This window comes from Chrysoperla carnea, chromosome 5, assembly GCF_905475395.1.
Source record: "Chrysoperla carnea chromosome 5, inChrCarn1.1, whole genome shotgun sequence".
In the NCBI taxonomy this organism is placed as follows: Eukaryota; Metazoa; Arthropoda; class Insecta; order Neuroptera; family Chrysopidae; genus Chrysoperla; species Chrysoperla carnea.
Genome location: NC_058341.1, coordinates 73,568,715 through 73,594,233, shown reverse-complemented (window position 1 = coordinate 73,594,233; position 25,519 = coordinate 73,568,715). Strand labels below are relative to the sequence as shown.

The window sequence follows — 25,519 nt, the reverse complement described above, 5'->3', positions numbered from 1 at the left end:
GACTTTGAGCAAAAAATGTTGGGTGTGTTAGCGCACATCTTACGCAAACATTAAACTTGACTAAGATTTTCAAGCTCAAGGGAAAGCTCACTCCAATCCATAACTGGTAATCGACAGACGAACACTTTAAATTAGAAAATTGTTACTAAGAGTGACATTTTTTGTTTGAAACTTTTTTCCGCAAACTGTACAGTTTAGACAAAAACGGACTGAAAAGTTATACCCAAAATTGTTTTTTCGTTTCAAAATTGTTATTTCGTATAATTGTTTCTGAAAAATCTAGACACTTCGAAAAAAAATTTCCAAATAATGCAATGTGAAAGTGGTTTGTTTTCTTTAAAGGCCACTTCAAATTGAATGAATAAACAAGCTAAAAGCTAGATTTTTGATATCAATTTATCTAAACTATTCGGTTTACAAAAAAATGTTTCAAACAAAAAATATTTGCGTTTTTATAAAGAATAACTTTCTAATTTGAAGTGTTCATCTAATGTTTGTCAGTTATAAATGGTGAGGCTTTAATTACACCTGAAAACTTAGATCAAATTTGATTCCGGGATAAGATTAGCATTTGTTCAAACGCTTATATATCGAAATAGGTGAGTTTGGAACTTGTAAATTTCGCAAAAATGTGAATATTGTTTAATGCCTTTCAAATTAATTTTTTATCGTAACCACAAAATAATCTTGACTTTCGTCAATAACGAATTTTCGGTGATGTATCTCGAAAACGGTTAGAAAATTAGGTAACAAAAATTTCAGGGGTCAAAAATTGCTTAGAAACGTCTAAAATATAAAATTCAATAATTTTATTAAATGTTAAATAAAAAGAATATGGTGTCCGGAAGTAGGGTATTTCTGTCCCACTATGTGGACGTAAATTAAAAAAGCACAAGTTTACATGTATATGATCTTACACTCAGACAAACATTTTCCACCGGCTTTCATAAAAATCAACTACAGTACTTTGGCACATACCTATTTTGGTGGAAAATCGAAACGGACCACAAAATTTTTTCAAATCTAAAATTTTATACCATTTTAATTTTTTTATTATTCAATTAATCGAATTTCTATGGTTCGTCTGTAAGGCGAACCTGAAAACTTAGATCAAATTTGATTCCGGTATAAGATGTGTGCCATTGAAACTAACATTATTCGTTTGAAGCATTTCCTTCGATTAAATTTATTTATCAAATTTCAAGAGTATATCAACCTAAAAAAATCAATCTGTATGTGATATATATGTATCAAGGTATACTAAGTTTAGTCCCAAGTTTGTAACGCTTAAAAATATTGATGCAATGAACAAAATTTTGGGATAGGTGTTCATAAAATAATCTTATTAGTCCAGTTCCGGTTGTCTATCTGTCCACCATCAACACAATAACTCATAAAAGAAGAGATATCAAGCTGAAATTTTTATAGTGTGCTTAGAATGTAAAAAGTGCGGGCGAGTTCGTAAATGAGCAACATAGATTAATTTGCTATCTGTAAGACCCATCTTGTAAACCGTTAAACCAAAATAGAACAAAAGTTTAAATTTAAAAAAAATTCCCTTATAAAAAACTACTTTTGCTTGAAACATTTTTTCGAAAAAACCAATGTTTACCAGTGAGGGCACAAATTAGGTTAGAAACATTACCTACTATGATGTATACAGGTTTTGTACATATTTTAAACTTATACGTTACATATATTATGTATGTATGTGTTTGTTTGTTTATAGCATATACTATATCTACCCAGGAAGTGAGAAGAAAAATACTCGTATTACTTTGTGTGTAAGAGTGGCTATCTTTCTTTACTTACGAGAATGGCTATCTTTCTTTTAGATTGCGTAATCAACACTGTATATATATATTGGTCTTTTTTACAAATAAAATATTATTATTATTATTATTATACATGGTATTTCATTAATTAACTCAGTCAATTGTTTGTTTCCATTATTTGTTCTAATAATCACGTTGAAAAACCAGACAGATTAATTTTTGTTAATACTGATATGTTTTTGTTGCACATTCTGCACTTTCATTTATACATTTCAAGTTGTAAAGATGAAATAGTTATGGTATAGACTACAGGCCCATGTCAAAAAATGGATGGGTCATATGAACCACCAGAGCATAAAATAATAAACTTGTAAACTGTCCAACTGAGTGCTGGTGAGAATTCAAAAGCGCAGGTAGAGTGAGTACCTTTTGGGTCATATATTTTTGTACGGCATTTTTACCATCGGTAAATCCATGAAAAATAATAAGAAAGCGCGCAGTGCCGTAAAAAATGATGCGCCACAAAGTCGGTAAATTTTTTTGATTTTCTGACAATTTCCAGGGTAAATTTGGTCATTTTATTCTGTACGGCATCAGTTTCATTCTGTTTCAATACAGCTTCTAATCCATTATTCCGAAACGCCGTACAAAAATCATGCGACAAGGGAAAAAAATCGAGGGTTGCAACCCTCTCTCTGTCCAGGGGGTGATTTAAAAAGTACGGCTTCGGTTCCAAAACATTATCTAGTACACAAAAGTACTATTGAAAATAATGCCGTCAAAAAATTATTGCTCATTTGAATGTATATTAATAATTATCTCGATTTCCTGGAATACTTGATTTATAAAGCTGTAAAATCATTGGACTCTGTACGGCAACTTTTTTTTAAACATGACATTGTTACAATCGTTATATAGTATTGCCGTTCAAAAGAAATTGTTCTAAAAAAAATTATAGAGAAATGCAAAAAATGAAATTTTTTAAATTATTGCAAAAGTTTAAATATTCATAGATTAATAAAATATAGCAATTTTCTAGATTTTCATTTTGTTCTAAATAGTATTAAGATAAATAAATTAGGGAAAAGTGATGCCGTACATTTTAATGCAGACCATGTCTTTTAGGCTGATGAAAATGATGTTACCATTTTAAGAGTGTAGTACTTTATGGCCATTTGATGTACTTTGACTACTTAGCACACAGTACAGTATAGGCAGGTGTAGATAAATGCCTACAAATGCTAAACGTCGTAACAGAACGTCGCCTCGTAAGCGATGTATATGTAAATTATATTTATTTAATATTTTTATTACTTTTTTATCAACATGAACTTTCAGATTTGTACAGCATTAACTTTTTATAAATTATTACATTAAGTACAAATAAACTATCTAAATGTCGTATAAAAAAATATCTATATATTCTTACATTTCGTTCTATGGAGTTTTCCTTGAGTTTTTATTCCCCTACAAACCTTTGGACCAACGAAAATGTACGGCATGTAAAAAAATATTATCTACGCATAAAATACTTTCAAAATAAATTAATTTTATGTTGTTTCAAATCACCCCCCGGACCACGGAAATAGAGAGGGTTGCAACCCTCGATTTTTTTCACTTGTCGCATGATTTTTGTACGGCGTTTTGGAATAATGGATTAGAAGCTGTATTGAAACAGAATGAAACTGATGCCGTACAGAATAAAATGACCAAATTTACCCTGGAAATTGTCAGAAAATCAAAAAAATTTACCGACTTTGTGACGCATCATTTTTTACGGCACTGCGCGCTTTCTTATTATTTTTCATGGATTTACCGATGGTAAAAATGCCGTACAAAAATATATGACCCGAAAGGTACTCACTCTACCTGCGCTTTTGAATTCTCACCAGCACTCAGTTGGACAGTTTACAAGTGACGGCATAGAGCTGAATCTTATTATTTTATGCTCTTATGTGATATATATGTATCAAGGTATACTAAGTTTAGTCCCAAGTTTGTAACGCTTAAAAATATTGATGCAATGAACAAAATTTTGGGATAGGTGTTCATAAAATAATCTTATTAGTCCAGTTCCGGTTGTCTATCTGTCCACCATCAACACAATAACTCATAAAAGAAGAGATATCAAGCTGAAATTTTTATAGTGTGCTTAGAATGTAAAAAGTGCGGGCGAGTTCGTAAATGAGCAACATAGATTAATTTGCTATCTGTAAGACCCATCTTGTAAACCGTTAAACCAAAATAGAACAAAAGTTTAAATTTAAAAAAAATTCCCTTATAAAAAACTACTTTTGCTTGAAACATTTTTTCGAAAAAACCAATGTTTACCAGTGAGGGCACAAATTAGGTTAGAAACATTACCTACTATGATGTATACAGGTTTTGTACATATTTTAAACTTATACGTTACATATATTATGTATGTATGTGTTTGTTTGTTTATAGCATATACTATATCTACCCAGGAAGTGAGAAGAAAAATACTCGTATTACTTTGTGTGTAAGAGTGGCTATCTTTCTTTACTTACGAGAATGGCTATCTTTCTTTTAGATTGCGTAATCAACACTGTATATATATATTGGTCCTTTTTTACAAATAAAATATTATTATTATTATTATTATACATGGTATTTCATTAATTAACTCAGTCAATTGTTTGTTTCCATTATTTGTTCTAATAATCACGTTGAAAAACCAGACAGATTAATTTTTGTTAATACTGATATGTTTTTGTTGCACATTCTGCACTTTCATTTATACATTTCAAGTTGTAAAGATGAAATAGTTATGGTATAGACTACAGGCCCATGTCAAAAAATGGATGGGTCATATGAACCACCAGAGCATAAAATAATAAACTTGTAAACTGTCCAACTGAGTGCTGGTGAGAATTCAAAAGCGCAGGTAGAGTGAGTACCTTTTGGGTCATATATTTTTGTACGGCATTTTTACCATCGGTAAATCCATGAAAAATAATAAGAAAGCGCGCAGTGCCGTAAAAAATGATGCGCCACAAAGTCGGTAAATTTTTTTGATTTTCTGACAATTTCCAGGGTAAATTTGGTCATTTTATTCTGTACGGCATCAGTTTCATTCTGTTTCAATACAGCTTCTAATCCATTATTCCGAAACGCCGTACAAAAATCATGCGACAAGGGAAAAAAATCGAGGGTTGCAACCCTCTCTCTGTCCAGGGGGTGATTTAAAAAGTACGGCTTCGGTTCCAAAACATTATCTAGTACACAAAAGTACTATTGAAAATAATGCCGTCAAAAAATTATTGCTCATTTGAATGTATATTAATAATTATCTCGATTTCCTGGAATACTTGATTTATAAAGCTGTAAAATCATTGGACTCTGTACGGCAACTTTTTTTTAAACATGACATTGTTACAATCGTTATATAGTATTGCCGTTCAAAAGAAATTGTTCTAAAAAAAATTATAGAGAAATGCAAAAAATGAAATTTTTTAAATTATTGCAAAAGTTTAAATATTCATAGATTAATAAAATATAGCAATTTTCTAGATTTTCATTTTGTTCTAAATAGTATTAAGATAAATAAATTAGGGAAAAGTGATGCCGTACATTTTAATGCAGACCATGTCTTTTAGGCTGATGAAAATGATGTTACCATTTTAAGAGTGTAGTACTTTATGGCCATTTGATGTACTTTGACTACTTAGCACACAGTACAGTATAGGCAGGTGTAGATAAATGCCTACAAATGCTAAACGTCGTAACAGAACGTCGCCTCGTAAGCGATGTATATGTAAATTATATTTATTTAATATTTTTATTACTTTTTTATCAACATGAACTTTCAGATTTGTACAGCATTAACTTTTTATAAATTATTACATTAAGTACAAATAAACTATCTAAATGTCGTATAAAAAAATATCTATATATTCTTACATTTCGTTCTATGGAGTTTTCCTTGAGTTTTTATTCCCCTACAAACCTTTGGACCAACGAAAATGTACGGCATGTAAAAAAATATTATCTACGCATAAAATACTTTCAAAATAAATTAATTTTATGTTGTTTCAAATCACCCCCCGGACCACGGAAATAGAGAGGGTTGCAACCCTCGATTTTTTTCACTTGTCGCATGATTTTTGTACGGCGTTTTGGAATAATGGATTAGAAGCTGTATTGAAACAGAATGAAACTGATGCCGTACAGAATAAAATGACCAAATTTACCCTGGAAATTGTCAGAAAATCAAAAAAATTTACCGACTTTGTGACGCATCATTTTTTACGGCACTGCGCGCTTTCTTATTATTTTTCATGGATTTACCGATGGTAAAAATGCCGTACAAAAATATATGACCCGAAAGGTACTCACTCTACCTGCGCTTTTGAATTCTCACCAGCACTCAGTTGGACAGTTTACAAGTGACGGCATAGAGCTGAATCTTATTATTTTATGCTCTTATATCGTCCTATATACGTCACCTGGTGGAACATATGACCCATCCATTTTTTGACATGGGCCTGTAGTCTAGTAGAACACCAAGGGAATTTTAAATTTAGGGTTGAAATTATTTGTACCTTATTTTGAACTTTGAAATATCGAAAGCTAAATAATTAAATAAAATTTTCTATATTTTAAAAATTACTTTAGATATCGAAAAATTGTATTCTTACATTTCGTCTTATATTGGCAAGTTATAAAATAATTCACCATCAAAATTTTATCCGGTAAAATTTCTAACAAAGTGTGCTGTAATTTACAAGAAAATATTTTCATCTGAATTGTTATGATATAAGTAAAATTGTAAATAATGTCCGGGGGGACCTCCAGGATTAAAAAATTTTCTACAGAACGGTCTCCCGACAGTAATTATAATTTTACTTATCATAACAATTCAGATGAAAATATTCAAATTCATTTAATTCAATTTAATGTGAAGCTACAAGTCTATAAATAACAGACGGAAATACATACACTTAATTGTTGACTGACTATTCGTTGTGTGCGTAGTCATGGTAGGGACAATAAAATCGATGCCAGCGCTTTAAGTGAAAAACTTTGTAGTTAAAGGGGGCTGTTATGACTAATTTGCAATTCTTTACATGTTAATGTAATAGAAATGTCAAATTAAAATTATTGAAAAACACGAATTAATTAAACTTAATGCATTAAAAATTGTGAAAATAAGAAATCAAATTGAACAAATATTATTTTTCAAATGTAAATTATCATAATTATTTATTTAAATTTGTGAGACAAGAATATTAAATTTTAAATGTAAGTCTTAAATGCAATCCATACAATTATATACGCATCCATACAATTCTATAATTAAAGTAGTGTATCGTTATCATGGAAACGAAACTCACGCACGGAGCGAATATGACATGCTGATACAAAATATTAACAGATGGAAGATATTATATGATAGTATATATATAACACTGTAATCCGTGCATTTTTTGTGACACTCAGATATATTTAACTTCTGACAAAACCATGGGTCTCTTAATGAAAATATTAAGTCCCAATTATCAAGTCCCACGGGAATGCTGTCGAACGGGATAAAAAGTATTCTATGTCCTTCTCCTGGCTCTAAACTACCTCCCTGCCTCGGTTCAGCCGTTCTTTAGTTATAAGTAGTTTAACTAACACGACTTTGTTTTATACATATATATATAGATGAAACAAATACATACCACTGCAATTATTTCACCAGTATTACTTCTGAAATACTTTTGACTAACGATGTCTTCAGCCTTGAAATGTCTTTCGCCAATAAATTTGGAAGTATCCAAAACTGAAATTCCTCATATTGCTGTTTCCCATTTTTTATCACGACATTTTGTGGCTTTCTAAAAAAGGATTTTTTACTATCCCTCTCTTTAAATTTGTTTTACAACTTTTTATAGCACAAAATTTCATTTTGGTATATATAGTATATATATATATATTTAATAAAACTGAAGTTTATATGATATATGACTAAGTTTATGAGGATGTAATTATAACTGATTTTTTAACAGCAATGAAAACAAAAATATATTTTAATAAAATTATTTCGAAATAACAGTATGAGAATAAGTATGAGAGTGGGAGAACAGATTCATGAGAGTGAGAGAACAGGTATATATATGTTTATAAAAATATATCTTCTTATTTTTTCTAATGATATTATTAAAAACAGAACACGATACATTTCTTGTAGCTTTAACATAAAAGTACCACTGGAGGTGCCGCGGTTTTGTAGGAGGTGCCAATTGTTTGTATTCGACATATGTGGCGTCACTATGTACCAGTTTTGGGAACTACTTAGATCATATATTTTAAATAGATAAGAACAGCGTATACCAAGTATGTATATTTTGGCGTCAGAGAGTAGATTAACTAAGATGAAAATACAATATTCAAACAGCTGACAGAGTCCATTTTGGAGGCCTGGTATCCAATGCGCATGATCGTATGACCGGAATCAGCTGCTTCAATGATGTGTTTATATTTCACATTCACATGTGCTTAAAATAAATAAACAAAATTTTATTTTGTTTTAACGTTCAAACGAGTAATATTGTTAGATAATTTTGCGTTAATTCTATGATAAAAATTTTTTTAAATGGGAAAATGGTAATTTGTTTAAAATATACTGTTTTAACTTTATTTAAAAGTGGTATAATCTTATTTTAAATACGCGCCAGGATATTATGTTGTATATTAAGACATGCGTATTATGACCAGACCTCGGCATTTATTATCCTTGTCAATCTAAATTTGAGACGTGGTTCTCACTCTGTTGACAATTCCAGTAGTGAATTTTCAAAGATTTTATATATATATGACTGTGATCAACAAAACAAACATAAATCTAACAATGCAGTCACTAAGTGCTGGGAAGCATACTGATAAATAAAGGAACGCAAGCAATGGCATAAAAATAATAATTTTTTATTCCGATTCAAGTAAAGAGCGCGAAATTTAAATATATGTTTAAAGAAAATTAAAGATACGAATTTATCATTTAAACATAATATTCTTTGAAAAAAATAAGAAATTAAAAAAAAAATCAAAAGAAATACATAGTTCAAAGTTTATTCGATAATTTTATAAACGCAGCAAATATGCGATGTTGCATATTGTCAAAATGTCACTGACTATTAAATGTCAAATAATTAATAATTTATAAACTAGTGGGAATACCGTAAATTTAGTATTAAATAGTAATATTAGTTTTAATTATGTTTAAATTATAATAATCAATTCTCAAAAAATTTTTGAATAATTGTTAAATAAAATTTTTAGTAATAATATAAGAATTACATATGCAAAGATGACTACAAGAAAACGCAGTGGATCTGGTTCAAAACGACAATTAAAAGAAAAAGTTGTACAAATATACGAATCATTTTTGAAAGGGGACGACTTAGAAAAAACAAATCCAACATTTTGGGATGAATTATTTTTATTGAAACCAAAAGTAGTTAACTTAGAAAATGAAATACAAAAGTTAAATAGTGATCAATTAGTTGCGTTAAAGGAGAATATTAATTCATTATTTTGGCATTGTATTGAAACGTTAGGACATGAACATCATATCAGAGTTGTGTACGCGTTGCAAACGCTGTGCGCGCTTGTCAATTCTATTTACAAAAAGACTGCTATGGAGAATGGTTTCGATGTTATCAATATTTTGATGGGATTCGATGTGGCTGAAGAACGCATGCAATTGTTGTTAACGCATATTAATGTGTTTCTCACAGGTAAATTTGGATTAAGCAATATGCAGCTGTTTGTTTCTCAGCTAATTTATGATTAAAGAGTTCAGCTGTTCTTTATAGAACAGCTGCGCTGTAAAAAATGAAGAATTAGACCAAGGAATCGACTACTCGTCAGTTGATTTTTGTGGGATCAGGTGGAAATGTTTGTATGAGTGTGCTCAACAAAGTCATATTCATTCGTACTATGCTTTTTCGATTTACGCCCATACGGTGGGGCAGAAGTACCTTACAACACATTCTCTTTATTCAATATTGAAAAAAAACTGTTGGATTTCAAATTTTTGATGAATATGTGAGTTTTTCAAACTCACCCCTTTTGAGATTAAGCATTTGAAAAATGCTCGTTTTTGACGAAAATAAAGATTATTTTGTGATTTCGGTCAAAAAATTAATTAAAAAGCGATTAGAAATTATATTTTGGACGATTTTAAATATTTTTTGATTCGTTACAATTTTCACTAAAACTCACCATTTTCGATATACATATAAGCGTTTAAAAAAAAAAGTACGGGTTTTTGCCGATCGTTTTATGTATATCGATTTTTAAACGCTTATATATATATCGAAAATGGTGAGTTTTTGTGAAAATTGTAACGAATCAAAAAATACTTAAAATCGTCCAAAATATAATTTCTAGTGGCCTTCAAATTAAATTTTTGATCAAAATCACAAAATAATTCTTTATTTTCGTTAGAAATAAGTTATCGGCGAATATTCACATTTTTGTTTTCAAATGCTTATATCTCGAAAACGGCGAGGTTGTGTAAAAAATGTTAGGAATAAAAAAATGCTGAGAGTTATCGAAAATATGTTATCGGCGAAAATTTACATGTTTGTTTTTCAAATGCTTATATCTCAAAAGGGGTGAGTTTAAGTAAAAAATGTCAGGGATCAAAATATGAAAATATGAAATCCAACAGTTTTTTTTTTCAATATTGAATGTACAGAATGTGTTGATAAGACTTTTAAGGTCGGAAGTTAAACTGTTTGTATGAGGATGTAGAAAACAGTCAGTTTGATCAGAAATTGTGGTATTTAAATTTACGCGCTTACAAGTTCTTAATAACCAATCATGCTGAAAAGTCATGAAAATAGAAAAAGCTATTGGATTTTACATTTTGAACTCTTCTAAGCGTTTTTTTTCTTTGAAATTTTTTTCTCAACCCGACTGTTTTATAAAAACAAACTTTCAGAAAAAAAAAAAAAATTCGTTATTTTGATGAAAATTTGATATTGACAAAATTATCGATTGTGTAGTTTTGATCAAATATTTGATTAAAAAACAATTGGATGTTATTACTTTTTGTTTTTGTTTAATTTTAATCATGTATACGATATTTATTTACATCACACAGCGTAAACTAAATATTGACAAATATCTTGTCTAGTAATCTTAAAGAGAATTGACAAAAATACACTAGAACCAGGACTCGAACACGGACTTCTTGGATTCATTTCAAGCGCCCTACCAATTAGGCCATTCGAGTTCTAGACACAGAGTGCAATTTTTTCAACTCATTGATGTGATATTTTGGACATTTCTAATCAATTTTTGTTCTTTGGCTTTTTTGTTCCAAACTCGCGTTTCCCAAATGTCGACGTTTTTAAAAAAAATCGCTTTTTAAACTAAAATTTGGTTATGAATAAGTTTAACGTTTATCGAGTGGTTTTGATCATATATTTGAGTTGAGTGGTCAAATCATTGGTTTGATTTTATATTTTTGATATAAATCTTTTTTTACACTATTTTAAACACTTTTGCATCTTGGCATTTTTTACCAACCCTCATCATTTTCGGGATATAGGCGGTTAAAAAATTGTAATAAATTCGATTTCAATAAAAATTTAGAAAACTCAATTTTTTAGCTTCTTAGTTATTTAGTTGATAATCTTCTAGAAGTGCTTAGAATAGTCAAAAATATAAAATTAGCTTAAATTTTCTAATCAAATATTTGATCGAAACCACTCGATAATCGTCAAACTTGTTGATAACAAAATTTTAGCCTTAGCGATTTTTTTTTAAACGTCGACATATCGGAAATGGCGAGGTTAGGTGAAAAAAGTTTAAAAACAAAAATTGTTTAGAAATGTCCAAAATATAAGATTCAATTGATTTTGAATCAAAACCACAAAATAATCGTTTATTTTTTCAATAACAGATTTTCATTAAAATAACGAATTTTGTTTTTTGAATGCTTGTATTTATAAAACGGCGAGGTTTAAGAAGAAAATGTTACGAAGACAAAAAAAAAACCTTAGAATAGTTGAAAATATAACATCCAATTGTTTTTTTTTCTATTTTCATGATTTCAGCACGATTGGTTATTACGAACTTGTAAGTGTGCTCACGTCTGTAAATTTAAAGGCCACACTTTCTGACAAAACTTTTTTCTACATCCTCATATCAACAGATTGCAATCGGTTCCGATTTTTTCCACGATTTTTTTCAAGTGTTTTAATAGTAATATCAGTGGAGGAAGGGTAAAAACGTGTCAGGCTTACAAAATTTGTTCGAGCTCGAAGCAATTCTATCCAAGGTTACACTGTTAGAAGCTAGCAGAAAGAGGGGAGTTTACGACTATTCGGTTGCTGTTACAACTTTTCATTTCTTATTCATTGACTTATCCACTCAGTATTAACGATGAACATGGCTTATTCTGTAATTCTTAGATATGGTTTGTTTTATTCCGTTACTCTTTCGTGCTTTGGTAAATACATCAGGATGATTTCTCCCGGTCATGTCATTTTCCCTTTTTTTAAATGTTTATTTTTTCCCCGACAGTGGCGGGAATTATATGTTTGGCTGGTATGTATGTGTGTTACTACGTAGGTATGTTCAACAGTTCCCTCATAACTTCTAAACTATTTATCATTATAATTTAACAAATGAGGTATCGTTGAAAGCGTCCTGATCGTACGCTGGCTATAGGCTATGTGATGTCACATTAAATTGAATATGGCCCTACTAGAGGACATACGAGTCATGAACAGTTCGATTCGAAATGTTTTTCATCAAAAATATTTTCATCTACACTTGTTATGATAAGTAAAATTGTCATTACAGTCAGGAGACCTCTTTTCCGTCATGTGGAAAAAGTTTTAATCTTAGAGCGTGATTTCTTAGTCGCCGGGGTTTTAGTTTCTGAACTTTATTCTAACCAAATTGATAAAAAAAATTTGTTGTTGTGCTTGTTTCAGATTCAGAATGATTTCTTTCGGTCATGTCAAATTGCCCAATTCTTTTGATGATTATTCATAATTATCCGGTCAATTTACACATCCATAAATGAAATCCATAAAGTCCTCATCGATCCGATATCTGGAAAAAAATGTACTCGTGGTCTAATGTCACAATAACGGGTGATTTTCAGCAAAACGGTAAGTTTTAACATAAAATTAGTTCAGGCGAAGATTATAGGTCAGCTAATTAACTATAAAAATGTTTCAATACTTTTTTTTCTTAAGAACTACTGTTTCTTAGATATAACGATTCAAAAAGTTGAAAGAGTTGTAATCGTCATAACATTCAAAGTGTCAAAATTATGTACTATTTTTACATGCAATAACTGGCTGTGATATGACATCTGACATCTGCATTTTTCTGGAGGAGTAAAACAACAGTTTTTATAATGTTTGAAAAACAAAATTTAGTTTAATGTGCTGAAGTTTTTAGAAAGATTCAGCTTTTTATGGAGATTCAGCTCCAAAAGAAGTTATCACTAACGGAATTCGCTTTCTTATTTCTATGTACGGTGCTCCTAAAAAACTATCTGCTAAATAAGTTTCGATATGCATACGTTTCGTTAAAAAAAAAAACTCAAAATAAAAAACAAGTGCAATTAGCTTGTATTCCTCCAACCTCTGTGGCTGCTCATCAACATCTTTTTCGGGTGTATTACCAAGTTCAAATTTGGTTTGGTTATCCGCTGGACCCAAAAGACTGGAATTGGAAGTTGGTCGATAAAACTCTTCCATCTTTTTGATTCGTTATATCTCAGAAACGGTGGTTTTTATGAAAAAAAAGTAATGAGACATTTTTTTATATCTAATTATCTGTTCTATAATTTTCGCCTAAACTAATTTTATGAAAAACTTACCGTTTTGCTGAAAATTACGAAAAATCTTTTTTTGTTACCTTTGAACCCGAGTAAATTTTTTTTCCAGATATCGGATCGATATCTGGAAAATGAAATCTAAAAACTTTTTAGATTTCATTTATAATGGTGTTTTGAACAATCCTACCAATTTTGAGCTGGGTGAGAATTTTTGTACCTTCACTCCTATTTTTATACTATGTATATATGATATATATCAAGGTATACTGAGTTTAGTCCCAAGTTTGTAACGCTTAAAAATATTGATGCAACGAACAAAGTTTGGTATAGGTGTTCATAAAATCACCTAATAAGTCCATTTCTGATTGTCTGTCTGTCTGTCCGTTTGTCAACACTATAACCCAAAAATGAAAAGAGATATCAAGTTGAAATTTTTATAGCGTGCTCAGGACGTAAAAAGTGAGGTCGAGTTCGTAAATAAGAAATATAGGTCAAGGTCTTAATATGCTTTCATAAAATCCTTTTTGTTTACATTTTTAATTGACTACACAGACAGAAAGGTTACTTAAAGTTAGCAATTTTTTTAATCGACCTTAAACAAAAAAGGAGGAGGTTATCAATTCGACTGTATTTTTTTTTTGTGTTACCTCAGAACTTTCGTCTGGGTGAACTGATTTTGAGAATTCTTGCTGGGGCTTCCCTTGTGGTCCTATTTCATTTTGGTCCAGCTCTGACAACGGCATCCATGAGAAAACCATAAAAGTCTTAAATTTGCATCAAGTATGCACGACAAGAGGACGTATAGCTCAATATAACGCCAACCGATTTCGATGATTCTTTTTTTAGTGACAAATTAGTTTAATTCAGATTCACTAAAAATTAAAAATAAAAATAAACTTTTCCAAAACAAATTAATATGCACTAAAAAGTAAAAAAATAACGATAATATAATGTAGTTAAAATTATTGTTATTTTTGGATTCGGTGTCAGCCAAGCTAATGTAGCAAAATGTTCTGGCAGAGTTGTTTTCTTGGCTGACACCGACTTCAAAAATAACAATAATTTTAACTACATTGTATTATCTTATTTGTTTACTTTTTAGTGCATATTAATTTGTTTTGGAAAACTTTTTCTTTTGAAGTCGGTTTTATTTTTGTTAAAAGTTTTTTTTATTTACTTACCTAAATATTACTAGGAATCACCCGTAGAATTATTTAGTTCTTTTTGTGTTATTCCACACAACATGCATCAATCGTTTTTATACCATGCATATATGTAATATGCAAGGTATATTAAGTTTAGTCCCAAGTTTGTGATGCTTAAAAATATTGATGCTATGAACAAAATTTTGGTATAGGTGTTCATAAAATCACCTAATTAGTCCATTTCCGGCTGTCCGTCCGTCCGTCTGTGGGCACGATAACTCAAAAAGGAAAAAACATATCGAGCTGAAATTTACAGCGTACTCAGGACGTAAAAAGTGAGGTCGAGTTCGTAAATGAGCAACATATGTCAATTGGGTCTTGACTTATGGGTCCGTAGGACCCATCTTGTAAACCGTTAGAGATAGAACAAAAGTTAAAATGTAAAAAATGTTCCTTATCAAAAAATAAATAACTTTTGTTTGAAACATTTTTTCATAAACATCACTGTTTACCCGTGAGGGCGCAAATTAGGCGTAAATTGTATAGTATGTATTATATAAATGTATGTGTAATGTGATAGAGTAATCAACACTATTTATGCATGGTATTTCAACAATTAACTCAGTCAATTGTTTGTTTTCACTTGTTTTTAATTGCTAATAATAAATAAACGAAAAATTGTTTTTTATAATTGACATTCTAAAGAAATTTTCGTTATTTGGTTTATTTATCGAGCATAGACAAATTGCTTAGAAATAAGCAAAGCCTACGCTTTTGCTAAGCATTTTCCATAGAAAATAGACTTTTCTATAGAAAAGTTTATATTATACATACAACGTTTCTGACACATAGACAACTAATTATAATATAGATGCGCAACTACAACATGTTTTATCATATGATAAAACATGTTGTAGTTGCGAATCTATATTATAATTAGTTGTCTATGTTTTAAAGTCTTTATGTAAACTGGACTTGTTTTTGTTTCTTTTTAGTTTATATTTAACTCAGCCGAGTTTTTTTAATTAATTTTTATTTTTTATTTTACTCTTTTTAGTTAGGACTTTCAAATACCTATTCGACGATACCCCACTTACCATAGTATGTAGACTTTCATTTTCATCCTTTGTATGTATGTTTGGTCCTTTGAGATCAAACGCGTGAATCGGTTTCAATGATTATTACGTTAATAGATTTTTTTATTTAATAGCTATTTAATGATACCCTACTTGACATAGTTAACATAATTCAATATCGCGTCTGGCGGTCGTCGCCTAGTCATTTGGTCTCTAGTGTGCCACATAGGAACACATATACATTCTTTTCACAATATGTCGTCTGGTGGTGGCCATATTGTATTTTCATTACTGACATATCTCCAACAATCGATTGATGTCTGAATCATCAAAATCGGCCTACGCGTTTAGTCTCGCCAAGTGTGCCACATAGGAACACATATACATTCTTTTCACAATATGGCGTCTGGTGGTGGCCATATTGACTTTTCATTACTACAATATCTCTAGTAGCACTTGCATACTTGCAAGGCTAAGAAGAACCGATTGACGTCTGAATCATCAAAATCGGCCCACGCATTTGGTCTCTAGTGTGTCATATAGGAACACCCATATATATGGACTGATAAACACATTCCCACTCTTTTGCGTTGCTCAGCCGGATAAAAAACGAACGATTGCGTAATTAACACTGTTTATACATGGTAGTTCATTAATTAACTTATTCAATTGTTTGTTTTCAGTTGTTTGGTTTAATTTGACCGGATAATAAACAACTTTCTTGTTTTGCTTGTTTCAGGTGAATTTCCCAATAGTTTAAAACAACTATGTTTAAAACTATTGTTAGTGTTCGTAACCGGGACAGAGAATGTGAGCAGTAACACAGTGTTGGAGTATGTGATGGCCACTCAAACATTTGAATCACTTATGCAATTATTACGATCAGCTTCATCACGTCAAATGCACGGCTACGATGTATTACTTCTTCTTACGCTATTAGTCAACTATCGTAAACATGAAGTTGCTAACCCGTACATCGTAAAACTTTCAATAGTTGATGATGAACTAGCATTAAATGGTTACGGTCAAGTGATAACAGCATCACTGCAAGAATTCTGTCGTGAGTTTGTATCACAACAATATGAATCACAATCGGCATCATGGCTGTCATCATTAACGAATATTGTTGGTAATATATTTTTATCTGAAGAAGGTGGAATACGAACACAACAGATTCGTGCGAATAATGCATTACTGTTGGCGCTGTATGAAGCGATACATTTAAATCGTAATTTTATAACAACTTTAGCTGCCACACAAACAGATGCTGGCAGTAGTGCAGGCAGTGCACCACCATCACCAGGGAATACATTAACTGTTGGTAGTACAGCACCAGATCCAACACGACTTCCTATTGATATAATGGCACAGCCTTCCAATTTATTAGTTACTTTTCTTCAATATTGGTGAGTAGTTAATATTCATTTTATACAGTGTGTTGCATTTAAGATGAAGACACCGTCATATTTTCGTTATTTATAGAAATATGATGACCTAGGAATATTTGTGATTTTTGAAAACTTTGTGAATCAAAAAATGTATTTATAAAGTTTTATTGAAATTCCTAGTATTATTCAATCCTTGCATATCTGCTTAATCGAAATCAGAACTTTAAACTCAGCCTAGTACAAATTGAGTCGACTCTTAATATTTTGCCTATCGTCAGAGATGGTTAGAGTTATCGAAACTACTAGAAAAAGTTGAATTTGTCCATTTCTACATTCCATAGCATACCTAGCTAGAAAAAGTTAATTTTTTAATTTTATAGCGAGCGAACTATGAAATGTAAAAACTGGACAAATTGATAATTGAATAGTCTTAACTTTTTTTCTTGAAACTGAGTTATAAAAAATTCCCGTACGAGCTTTATGGACTAAGATATTTTGTTTTCCAAGCAAAATTGACATTTTTTAATTTAAAATCCTGTACCTTTTTTCATCTCATTCGAAAATTTATACTGCCTTCTTTTAAGCTCTAGGATATTGTTTTGTAAAAAATTTTATCACTCTCTCACTTTTCGTGTTTAAGTCAAAAAAATAATTTTTCCATTTTTTAGGCACAAATGCTTTAACAAAAAATTATGCTTTAATAAAAAAGGTAAAGCGTTAATGTAGAAACCTTGACTAAATATTTATTTTAATTATTTGTATGTAGTACTACAGGTAAAATAAGCATAAAGTTTGGCGGCAAAATATGTACAACAATGAGACTTTGTTTAAAACTTTATCTTTGCACTAGGGGGTATAGTCAGGGGAGGAATTTTAAAAATGCAAATTTTATAAACTAGGCGACTGAGGTGTCATTTTCTATGTATTTTTTTACGCTGAATACCATACCCATACTTATAGGATCAATATTTTTCGAGATATGAAGGGCGAAAAAATGAAAAAATACGTTTGAATTTGACGATTTTGTGTAATAATTTTTTTCATGAAAATCAAGATCGCTTCCTCGCAAATATTGAAAACAAGAAACAGTTGTGAAATATATTGTCAGATAATCTTAAGCAGAACAATTTCGAAGGTGGTTGTTCTAAACTATACAAACAGCCATTGAACAATCTTAACATCGCTTACCAACAATATTTTCTCAAGATGTGGATGTCATGGTAATAAAGATGATTTCTCTCAGTGATAATGAGAAGCCTATACTGTTGCTTAAACCCAAAATTGGCTGGAGTTAAAAGATAAATATTTTGTTCAACCGACTTTCAACAGCAGCACGTAAATGTGATAGATTACATACTCACAGCACATGAATTTTCAGGTTGTGACACAACCAGCGCTGTTCATGGCAAAGGTAAAAATCAGCATCTCAAACTCCTCGAGAAAAATTCCGGTTTAGAAAAGTGTGCTGCAGTCTTTAACAAGACCACTGTTACAGTTGAAGAAATACGGAAAGCAGGTGAATCTTTGTTCCTCCAACTGTATGACGCCAAACTCAACAACGTCACTCTTGATAGTCATCGTTACATATTGTTTAACAAATCTTTGAAACGTGCCACAGCGAAATTAGAGACTTACCACCTACTTCTGCAAATGCGATGCAACACTCTTTCAGAACATACCATCAGTTCCAACAATGGCTACGAAATAAACTGAATCCTGAAGAGTGGGGTTGCAGTCGTCAAAATGGTGATATGTTCCTTCTTCGCACTACCTATATGAGAAAAAAAAGTCTTCTCTTGAAAAGGATTTTCATTACTAAAAATAATTGATTTCATTTAACAATACATACGCCAGGATGCTACACACGAATGATTTTAACATTTAACCGAATGCTCCTAAATACTGTGAATTTTAAGATTATGACCGTACGACATGAACTTACCATTTTCCAATACTTTTTACATGTTTTATCGCAAAAGATATATACTTTTATTAAATGTGCACATTTTACAGATATAGTTAAACCGGTCCTAATTTCTTGTTAAAACTAAGAATAATAGAATCATAAATATACTGCCCTGTAACAAAAGTGGCGAACTTCAAAAAATTTTTAATTTTTTCGAAATTTCAAACTGGTATATGTTGGTGAATAATAATTGAATCTGAATGAAATATGATCCGATAGCTTGCAATTTCCATATTTTGAATCAATGTCTCAAACATTTTTATCATCCCTTAATAAGGAGCAGGACTGAAACGTTGAGAAAATTTATTAATTAATTTGATATGAATTGTAAAAGCGTGCATGAGATGCATAAGCGTTTATACAAGAAATAGGAAATATTCATGAAATTTAAATTTAGTTCAAATATTTTTTTCCGTAACTTTATTGGCTAGGCATTTGAACTAAACCATTATTTTAGTACTTAATATCTTTTTAATTACTTAAAATTGATTATTAAAAGTACAAATACAGTGAGAGAAATTCGAATTTCTAAAACGGAAATTCGAATTTTCAAACGGACGTGGCGTCATAGTATGTGGGTTGTCAGACTTGTTGACATACTGTATGGTATTAATAATTTGTTTGTTATTACCATGGATATATTATATATTACTACATCCGTGGGTATTACACCTGCAGTAAACAGTACATTGGCCTGTCACTAACTGACAGATCACATATTAATACGTCATCAACAGAGAGCGCCAAAAGGACTGCGTTTAAACATCTCAAAATTATTCTTTATTTATTTATTATTTGCTTACACTTAATTACAGCATTTTTTAAAATATTTATATTTTTTACTATGCTATAACGGTGTAAACAATGAATTAAAAATATTAAAGAATACATGAATTGTCCCTATTGAATATGTGAAATCGAAAGCTTGTTTATTTATCTTTAAAATGCGTTTATATTGTTTTTTATACGACCTTCTAAGACCGAGTTATTCTATTCGTCGACAAAGCAAAATAAACTGCCGTATCTCCTCAAACAATGACCTTACAGAAATAAACCGGAACTCATTCGAAAGCTTAAACCTTTATGTCTTTGGAAACTAAAAAACCTATATAATACTTTACAGTTTTGTCACAAGGGTTCAAATTGTGGAAAATATTGTTCTAATTGTTTATGAACTTTGAAAACGGGTGCACAGGATCCTAAAAGTTTTTTTTTAATAAAAAATCCAATAAAAATACTCGAAAGTTTGTTCATTTCTTTTTAAAACTCGCTACCATTCAACCTTTCTTGGCTAAGTTATTCACTGTCAAATCAAAATTGCTACAAAAAACCAATAAATCTATAAAATCAATATATCAACAAAAATATGTTATGTTATGTTCATAGTTTTATGAAATATGTTACTTGTTCTCGTAAAACTCCAGAGAAAAGGTGTATACTGATGGTCCTGGGCAACAGGTCCTCGGGGTCCATTTTCGTTGTGATGTTCGAGTTCAACGGTCCAAAACCCCACAAGTAACAAAATTAGCCTCATTTCCATCGATATTTAGTTTTCATTTTTTCCAATTTTTCATTTCTCCCACATCACTTTTATTCACAAAGTTTGTAGAGGTCTCACAATCGAATGCAAACCGCATTCCGATCTGCCTTACTACTCACAAAATCGAAAGTCCATTGCTTTTTGCGGGGCAGTATAGTACTCCTCTAAATTGGTTAGATGAAGAGATATAAAACTGATAGCTATTTGTGACATGTAAAAAATATTTTTTAGCTCAATCGTAATGCAAGATACCAAAACTGAAGCAAGCACAAACACTGTAAAGTTATGTTTTGTAATACTTGGATGCATCAGTGAGGACCAATATGCGAACACAATTATGCATGATGTTACATTATGTTTTAAAGTTATTATTCATCGATTACCGATGCGGCATAGAAAAATACCACCACCAGATCGAGCAGCTCCGTCACAACCATTGGCTGCAACTTTATTAGGTATGTACATATTATTATATTCCTTCCCATAGAACTAGTAGACTGCGCTGTTGTTAACGTCATGCGTTAACAACTTTTATATCTACGAAATTTTTCATATTTGGAGATTTCTCTAGTAGAGGCCAAAAATTTTTAATGGCGTGGTTCTTACAAAGATGGGCAACAATTTATATTAAATTTTTGTGTTAGGTATTTCTAACAATATGAGCCTACAAACATTTTTTCCCGAAAAGTTGACGATATTTAACATGTAAGGGATGGGACTCCATACTATTTTAAAGATATTTTTGAACATTTTCAATTCGCGTTTTTGCTGTAAAAATAACTGCATCAAAAACTATATATATGTAAATAAACATATTAGGGATATTTCAGCTAAAATAGGATGTAATTGACCGTTTAGTTTACGAAAGAACAATAAACAAAGATTCATTTTCGTAGAATATTTTGTATAATCCAGAAGTGAATTGTACAAGCTAGGGATACGATTTTGAAAGTAGAAATTATATTTAACTTAATTTACCAATAAATTGCTGGTAAATTACCGGACAATTAATCAAATAAGTTTTTAATGCCATCTAGCATATCTACAACGTATTACCGAAGCTATTTAGCATAACGAAGGATATATTAATATTAAATGAAATTTTGTCGATTAACGTATCGAGTTGAAAATGGGCCTCGTCACTAAAGATGATTTACGTTGGAAAAAAAAATCATCCAATTGTCGATTCAAAATCCATTTAACAAACGCTCTTCGCTGTCCAAGGAGCTTAAGCTCTTTTGTCAATTAATCTTTGTACGTATGAATTTTCAAATCTATTGTTAAGATTCAATGAAAAGTGGTTGTGGAAAGACCAATTTCCTGAGCTCAACTTTCCTCAAAAATTTCACGCACTGCTGTAATGTTTTCAGTGGAGCGACCAAGACGAACGCGTGTTTCTCTTTTCACGTCATTTACACACCCAGTTTACTCAAATTTTTTCAATAATCTTACAGAGGCTTCTTATTTTGTTAACTGTGGCTGCAAAACTTTCACCAATGGACCAAGAGCCCGCTGCAAAATCTTGGGCCTATCGAGTTACCGGATAAAACCTGTTTTTTAGTGAAGTACTCACTATTATATTTTCAAATATTGAACGGCTGCCATCCTGAGTGGTGCACAAATTTTTAATGGTTTTTTAAATAATCCATTATACGTGCAGTAATCGTACCGAACGAGTTACCGGTTAAATTTTTGCTTAAAATTTACTACTTACCGTGTTAAACAATACCCTCATTTAGTGCCTTCATAAAAATGAATTAATCACCTTGGCAGGACATTTTTTAGTTTTTTTTTTTAATTGTCAGCAAATGTACATATCGAGTTACCGCTTCAAACTTACCTCAAATTAAAGTTCAAACATTCCTCTGTTTAAAAAATATTTAGTGCCACGTTTATTTTATATCTAACACTGTGGCATCAAACGTTAAACATATGTACCTGATTAATCATTCGTGACTCAAAGGATTTAGGGATGGAGTAAAAGTAATACATAATAATAACATTTATAAATAAATTCAAATGAAAACAACATTTTTAACATTTCTTAGAAAATGTTCTGCAACAGAGGTCGATGTGAATTGATTTTGGAAAATTATTAGCCTAGCATCGTCTACGCTATTACAATTAATACCATACAGCTTAGAAGTATATTGTTGTAATATTTCCATATCTTTAAAATTATTAATTTCATCAATGTTGTCTAAGTTTACAAATACTAACTGTACTTGCGAATTTTTCATAAATTCTTTGAAAGGCTTAACTGTAACATGGAAAAACATTGTTGAAATCGCCAAAAACTAAAATTCAATTTTTTAATGTATACATTTTCAATGTATATTGCCTATGATAATTATACCATTAGACATTTTCATCATTAATATTAAAAACGTTTTCATAATTAATATTTGCATTCCCTATTTGTTACCTGTCATTTTATATATAAATTTCTAAAAAATTTTCATTTTCATTGCTAGGAATGGATTATTAGATTTTAAAAATAATTGAAAGAAAAATCAAAAAGCTTAGAATTTTTTCGTTTCCTGAAAAATTTCAAAATTTTCCGACTTTTTTTTCTAAAAAAAAGAAGCTAAAGACAAAAAAATTAGTTTTTTACATTTTACTCGTTAAATTTGAGATTATGTAAAAAAATGGTAAATACAAAAGTTATAGATTTTTTTATTACCAAGAACTTTCCAATTTAACTTATTTCTCTAAAATAAATACTTTAGCCACAAATCGCTAAAAACCATTTGTTACCCCAGCTGTTTTAAGTTTGCTTCCTGAGTTATACATATTATGTCCTACACAAAGAAACGGGTCCGATCCTGCAACTAAATTTTTCAAATTTACCTAATATCAGAGGTATTTAGGTTGGTGTAAGTATAGAAGTCACTCTAATAGATAGCCACAGTCGTGTATAATTTCAAACTAATTTGGGCTCTCGCGGATAAACAGTGATGTTCCGAAAAAATTTTTCAAACAAAAGTTGTTTATTTTTTATAAGGAATATTTTTTACATTTAAATTTTTGTTCTATCTCTAACGGTTAACAAGATGGGTACTGCGGACCCAAGAACCTATGTTGCTCATTTACGAATTCGACTTCACTTTTTACGCCCTAAGCACGCTATAAAACTTTAGCTTGATATCTCTTTTCGTTTTCGAGTTATCATGTCCACAGACGGACGGACAGGCAGACAACCGTAAATGGGTTAACTATGTGATTTTATTAACACCTTTACCAAAATTTTGCTCGTAGCATCAATATTTTTAAACTTTACAAACTTGGGACTAAATTTAGTATACCTTGATATATAGGTGGGTCATTTTAATCTATAATGGCTAATAGCTCGTTTTGTAGCTGACCCTTCAATAAATTACTTAAACAAAAGTTCGCTGGGGACATTATGTTCTGACATCAGATTGGATCTAGTTCTGTGGGTTGCTTGAATAGTCAATTTAGATCACAAAGGTGAGAGATAGAATAACACTTTAATTTAGAAAGTTGATCCTCATAAAAAAACTAACATTTTCAAATATCTTATTATTGCATTTAATCGAAAGAAAATGCGCTACTACAGAAAAATGTTTGAGCTAAAAGTGGTCAACGGCAATAGAGGACATTCACTTGTGTCCATGACTTTGACCTACAATTATCGATAAACATTAAGCGTATTTTCTTTCGATAAAATGCTATAATAACATATTTTTAAGTCGCATTTCCTCCGAAAGTTAACGTTTTTCGAAAAAATGTTTTTAAAATTGTAACTTTTTTTAATGAGGATTAACTTTCTAATTTAAAGTGTTATCTCTTACCTTTTAGAATGTAAATTGGCTATTGAAGCAACCCATAGAACTAAGTCCAATCTGATGTCAGAACATGATATCCCCCACCAAACTCTACAATTTTTTTTAGGTTATTTTTTGATTGGTTAACTACAAAACGAGCTATTAGTCTTTATGGATTAAAATGACCCACCCCGTATATATTTAACAAGTGAGAACAAACAATTGACTGAGTTAATTGTTGAAATACCATGCATAGACAGTATTGATTAGGCAATCGTTTGTTTTTGCACGGCATGTAAATGAAGAGAGGTAGCCAGCCATACATACATGTCACACACACATGACTGATATTTCCATATAATACATACTGTACCCCTTATGGCTAAACAGTGATGTTTTCGAAAAAATGTTTCGAACAAAAGTTGTGTATTTTTTTATTAGGGAAATTTCTTACATTTAAACTCTTGTTCTATTTCTAACGGTTTACAAGATGGGTCTTACAGACCCTAGTCCCAGTTGATGACCTATGATGCTCATTTACGACCTTCGATCTCACTTTTTAAGTCTTGAGCACACTATAAATATGACGTACAGACGCGCAACCGGAAATGGACTAATTAGGTGATTCTATGAACATCTATACCAAAATATTGTTTATAGCATCAATATTTTTAAACGTTAAAAACTTGGACTAAACTTAATATACCTTAATATATTTCATATACATGGTATAACAAGATCACGTTAAGAGTTTTAAATTTTAATTCTTTATTTTTGTGATAGTAATTTTTTTAAGTTTTTGTAATAATAATTTTTTTAAGTAACAAAATATCATGCATTTTTTATAGCGGGAGAGATATCAAGCTAAGTTTTTTGCGTGCTCAGGACGTAAAAAGTGAGATTGAGTTCGTACATCATCAACATAAGTCAAGGTATTGGGTCCGTAAGACCCATCTTGTAAACCGTTAGAGATAGAACAAGAGTTTAAATGTAAGAATTAAAATAAAATAAATAAGTGCCTTATTA

General features: G+C 30.7%; 1 protein-coding gene across 2 annotated transcripts in view; it reads left to right on the top strand.

Annotated features, from left to right (window-relative positions):
• Positions 1 to 8,894: 8,894 nt before the first annotated feature.
• Positions 8,895 to 25,519, top strand: part of LOC123300074 (armadillo-like helical domain-containing protein 3) — a 36,649-nt gene continuing 20,024 nt past the window's right edge. The window contains exons 1-4 of one of the 2 annotated variants that reach the window (XM_044882547.1): positions 8,906 to 8,977; positions 9,060 to 9,517; positions 16,551 to 17,217; positions 20,937 to 21,160. In XM_044882547.1, the coding sequence (XP_044738482.1) occupies positions 9,088 to 9,517; positions 16,551 to 17,217; positions 20,937 to 21,160 (1,321 nt within the window). In that variant the 5' untranslated portion in view covers positions 8,906 to 8,977; positions 9,060 to 9,087. Of the gene's footprint in view, positions 9,518 to 16,550; positions 17,218 to 20,936; positions 21,161 to 25,519 lie in introns of both variants that reach the window. The other variant, XM_044882548.1, reaches the window with a different exon arrangement.